This window comes from Clupea harengus, chromosome 16 (genome assembly GCF_900700415.2).
Source record: "Clupea harengus chromosome 16, Ch_v2.0.2, whole genome shotgun sequence".
NCBI lineage: Eukaryota > Metazoa > Chordata > Actinopteri > Clupeiformes > Clupeidae > Clupea > Clupea harengus.
The window spans coordinates 26,985,360-26,990,868 of record NC_045167.1 but is presented as its reverse complement, the minus strand read 5'-3'; the positions used below and the strand labels follow the sequence as shown (position 1 = coordinate 26,990,868).

The 5,509-nt window shown below is 48.3% G+C and overlaps 1 protein-coding gene across 1 annotated transcript; it reads right to left on the bottom strand.

Annotated features, from left to right (window-relative positions):
• Nucleotides 1–2,275: 2,275 nt before the first annotated feature.
• fbxl14b (F-box and leucine-rich repeat protein 14b) lies at nucleotides 2,276–5,221 on the bottom strand. Its single transcript, XM_012839190.3, has one exon. It carries the CDS (start codon nucleotides 4,702–4,704, stop codon nucleotides 3,502–3,504), a length of 1,203 nt encoding a protein of 400 aa, XP_012694644.1. The 5' UTR covers nucleotides 4,705–5,221; the 3' UTR covers nucleotides 2,276–3,501.
• Nucleotides 5,222–5,509: the final 288 nt, after the last annotated feature.

Below are 5,509 nucleotides of genomic sequence, written 5' to 3'. Positions count from 1 at the left end.
TGTGTGTGTGTGTGTGTCTCAACTTCAGCCTGTGTGTGTGTGTCTCAACTTCAGCCTGTGTGTGTGTGTGTGTGTGTCTCAACTTCAGTCTGTGTGTGTGTGTCTCAACTTCAGCCTGTGTGTGTGTCTCAACTTCAGTCTGTGTGTGTGTGTGTCTCAACTTCAGCCTGTGTGTGTGTGTCTCAACTTCAGCCTGTGTGTGTGTGTGCTTCTCTTAACTTCAGACACACTAGTACTCTTTCCTCCCCCAATCAGACTTCAAAGGCTCTAGTACTGTAGCGCACACACACACACACACACACACACTATTACTGTAGCAGTGACACCTCCAGACCACAGGTGATACGGGGGGGGGGGGATTAGCACGGTGTTGCTAATGTGGGGTATCTTTCAGAGACGTTCCCCACGCTCATAATATCAGCAGTAAAGAGAGACCCTGTTCCTGTTGGAGACACACAGACACACCAGCAGAGAGAGACGGGGCTCAACACACACACACCTCTATCAGACAGAGGAGGCTCTCACACACACACACACACACACACCCATCAGCAAGGGATGGCAAACACACACCTCTATCATAGAGAGAAGGCTCTCACACACACACCCATCAGCAAGGGATGGCAAACACACACCTCTATCATAGAGAGAAGGCTCTCACACACACACCCATCAGCAAGGGATGGCAAACACACACACCTCTATCATAGAGAGGAGGCTCACACACCCATCCATCAGCAAGGGATGGCAAACACACACACACACACACACACACACACACACACCCCTGTCTGAGAGATAGCAATCATACCATGAGCCTTAGCAGAACATGCAGCACAGTCATCACTGGTGATTATATAAAATAACCCACACCTAGAACCTAGCATCACAGTCATCACTGGTGATTATATAAAATAACCCACACCTAGAACCTAGCAGCACAGTGATCACCGGTGATTATATAAAATAACCCACACGTAGAACCTAGCAGCACTGGTGATTATATAAAATAACCAACACGTAGAACCTAGCAGCACAGTCATCACTGGTGATTATATAAAATAACCCTAATTATAAAACAACTGCCATGAGCCCCACACTCCATAGCACACGCACACTCTATAGCACACACTGATCTATCTGTCTGTCTACTCCATAGCACACACACACACACACCATAGCACACACTGATCTATCTGTCTGTCTACTCCATAGCACACACACACACCATAGCACACACTGATCTATCTGTCTGTGTACTCTGTTTTTATTTAAAGTTGCGCTGATTCTCAGAAAGAGGAACTGAGCTTTTCAATGCAAAGGGGGAACTGCCGGTGAGTTCTGCCCCCACTCCCGTTTAACTCCCCACCCCGCTGGCCACACACACACACACACACACACACACACACACACACACCCCGCTGGCCACACACACACACACACTGGCCAGAAGAAGAAAGCTGAACTGCTCTGAGTAGTGGTGAGGAATGTTTGAAAAGTGTGTGTGTGTGTGTTGTGGAGGAGGAGGCCGGCGGCAGAGTTCTCGGGGGAGGGGAGGGGGAGGGGGACAGCTCCCGTGGGTCGCGCCATCTCTCTGATCGGGTATGCGTGACTGAGCAAGGAGAAGAAACATTCAAACCTGGCTTCTTAACTCTGGGAAACAATAGCTAAGGCCGCCAACCACCCTGCTCTCAGCGCAGAGACCGTTTAACCACTCGCTACGACACTGAAAACAACACTATATTTACAAGTCCGGTGCTAAAATACCGTAAAAGAAAAAAGGCTTTTGTTCCACAGGAGCGACTCAATACCAAGATCTACCGCGACAGCGATTCTAGAAAATTCGCTTTTCTCATCATAATTAGGCTAACAGCCGCCTTATCACATTAATATGAAACATTGACGGAACCTCGTCACGGGGTAGCATCCATTTTGTTGCGCCTCGTAAATAATGTAACAAACCAGACGATAAGCCCCACATCGCCTTGAACGTCATATTAATCCAGCTAAAACAGGAATAATCGATGGAATCTCATTTCTGATATGCTTTTGTGTTTCAGCATTCAGATCAAATTCCAAAACCACACGTTGCTTCAAGCCACGTAAGGAACCCGTCTAAAAGCCGTAAACAATGTCGCTTCCTTATCTAGCATGTGTTCCTTAAAGCCATGCAGTCAACACGATTGCATCTCAAATACCAAACAAACACCACTCGACTCCTACAGATCCACCTATACAAAACCATCACATGGAACAAAACCAGCCGTGTTGGTTATTTTATTATATAAATATCAACTTTAATGTTTGCTGTAAGAATATAAAACAATTTAATTTGGGATTCTTTTCTTCTTTTTTACAAATACATTTACAGTACATTAAAACACAGTATCTCTTTCAGCAGGACTTAATACATGTTGCATGTGCCACACATCATGGTACATAGGCCTGTCACGCGCTTGCTTGTTACCCGAGAAAAAAATCGATTGCCCCTTGTTTTAAAACATGTCCTCTGATATAAATTTAGATTTTCTTTTAAAACGGGACACAATCCTTCCATCTCACACACACGGTTGTATTTCGGGAGGCGTATAGTGCCGACGGTCGGGCGGACGCAGCTGAACGGGAAACGACTGATTCAAAAGGGTATTTCTATAAAGAAATAACTTCAATTTGAAGTACAATGCTCTGAATAACAGCAATTATTTAAGAATATCTGCTTACACAAGCATAAAACACAATAGCCGAAGACACTCCTTATCCAAAAAGCTTGAACCCAAGGCTTTGAGAGGCCTAGTAAGTTGACCTAACAACTAAAAACAATTGAGAAAAGAAAGAAAAGCTTTTTTTTTTGTATATAAAAACCAGTAGGCTATTTTCTCCGTCTTTGCATAAAGTCGATTTTTATTTTCAAATGAGCCAGACTTGGCTGTGAAACTCGCCTTCCTTTCTGTCTGTCTTTAGCTGACCGTTTTCGGGGCAAATTAACAAAGGTAGTTAGGCCCTCTCTTTATTCTGCGACGCTGAAGCGAGAGACGCGATGGGGGAGGGGCGATTCCTAGGCACAATTTGTCAAACATTTTCTCTCTTTTAAAAGAAACACAAGATACACAAACAACATCCGCGAGGTAGCCGAACTGTTTTAGGCGCGATAGTTTAAGAAGGAGGAGGAGGGTTAAGCGACTATATTGCGACTTGATAAGAAATACAATTTAAAAAGTTTTTTTTTTTTTTAGTTGTGGATAAAATGGCCCAAATATCCTGTTAATTTAACTTTAGGTAAAAAATACTCTTTTTTTTAGATTTCGCTTAAAATAAGTCACATTTCTTGCCGTTTTAATACATTAAATACCGACCACCACTACACTGAGCGGATCCTTTCTCTTTTTTTAAATAAAGAAAATCTCCCCGCCCTCTCTCACCCCCCTCCCCTCCTCCTCCTCCTCCTCCTCCTCTCCCCAAACACCCCCACCCCCCCTCCCCTCTCTAAAATCTCACCAAGTTTCACCTCACTTTCTCGCTCTCGGTCATCTGCCACAGGCCCAGGTTCAAAACCTTAAGACAGGGGAGCTGAGTTATCCGTTCGAGTCCCCGTTTAGTGATCTTAGTACATCCATACAGATCGATCCCCGTCAGTTGGGTCAGATGATCCGCGATGAGCTCCAATCCTTTGTCCGTTATCCGCACACACTGGCCAATGTTCAGGGTCCTCAGCTCGTGCATCTGTCGCACCATTCGGTTGATGCCATCGTCACTGATGTGGCACGAGCAGAGAGACAGCGACTTGAGCTGATAAAGGCCCTGCGCGATGTACGCCAGGCTCTGGTCGCCGATCTTGTCGCAAAAAGACACGTCGAGGCCCGACAGTCTGAGCGTGCCCATGGCCAGGTGCATGATGCCGGTGTCACTGATGTTGTCGCACGAGCGCAGGTTGAGCGTCCACAGGCTGGTCATGTGCGAGAGGTGTATCATGCCCGCGTCAGAGATCCCCCCGCAGAAACTCAGGTTGAGAACTTTGAGCCGCGTCAGGCCCTTGGAGATGTGCTTGAGCGACAGGTCCGTGAGCTTCTGGCAGTCTTGGAGCGTGAGGTACTCGAGACTCAGGCAGCCCTCTGCCGCGCTGCGGGTCATGCCCGCCAGGTGCCCGATGCCAACGTCAGACACGTGCCGGCAGCTGCGCAGGTTCAGGCTCTTGAGCCGGTGCAGCCCCCACGCGATCAGCAGCAGCCCCGTGTTCGTGATGTTGCTGCAGCCGCCCAGCTCGAGCACCTCGAGGTTCTTCAGGTACTGCGCGATCCGGCCCAGGCTGGAGTCGGTGATCTGCTTGCACAGGCTGAGGTTGAGCACCCGCAGGGACGGGATCTCCTGGACGAACGCGTGCCCCAGGCCGTTATCCGTTAAGTTGTAGCAGCCGCTGAGGTTCAGGCTCTCGATGTTTGGCATACCCTGGATCACGTAGCTCAGGCTCCGCCGCAGGCTGAGAATCTGCACCCGCCGGATGCCCCGGGCCTGAAGGCTGGGGAACAGCGACGGGTTCGCCCTTCTCAGATGCAGCTTCGCTTCCACCCCCCGCCACACAGATTTGTGGTAAGACGCGTCCCTCCAAGCCGTACAGACTTGGGCCACCCTGCCTTTGTCCCTTACCTCCAAGTAGCTGAAGATCATGGCTAAGATTTCCGGGAAGAGGCACGATATGTGCGTCTCCATCTTACGTCCGAGTAAAAAAAAATAGCCTACTTCGGTAAGCCCACCTCTATTTCCCCCCCCTTCGCCAAGTATAGTCCTTATCCGGAAAAAAAGCTTTTTCCCAGTCGTTCTCCGTTTCTCTTTTCACATTTAACTGTGCAAATCGATCAACTCCACCGTCCCACGTGATCCGTCTGGTTGCGCAGTAGGATTCAAATGCAAAAAAGCCCAAAAAGCTTCCAACGTAAACCCTCACCAACGGGTGAAACACGGGCGGTCGCTCAGGCAGCGCTACCCATTTTGTGTTGAGACGAACGCCTTCGGTCGAGTCGAGGATCCAGACGGTCGTACATTTTCAAAAGCCCTCGAAACTCTTCCAAACATTCGTCGTGAGAGAAATTCAGATGTATTCGAGCGTCGGCGCGACTCCGCGAACGGAAAAAAGAGAGGGGCTTTCGTTTAGTATTTGAGCTCAGCTCGCACGCATTGCCAAGCCGTGGGGCTTCCTGCTGCCTTTGTCTGATCGTTTCAAACTGACTTGGCAGGGCCGCTAGCATCGAGCCGCTGCGGGGGGGAAAGGCAAACTCAAAAACAATAAAACAGCGAGATTGACAAACACAAACCCTCTCAGATATGAAAGTGGATTACAGAACACCTCCTAGATTCCGTGTTTGTAAGCACATGTTAATCAAAGCACATATGAAATGGTTTCGTGTGGTCCTATTCCATTCACCCCTCCCGTGAGAAAGCGAGTGGTTTGTCCCAACTCAGCTGGAACAGTAAGAATAGTTCCCCTGGAAACCAACTTCTTACAATTCAGTTCACT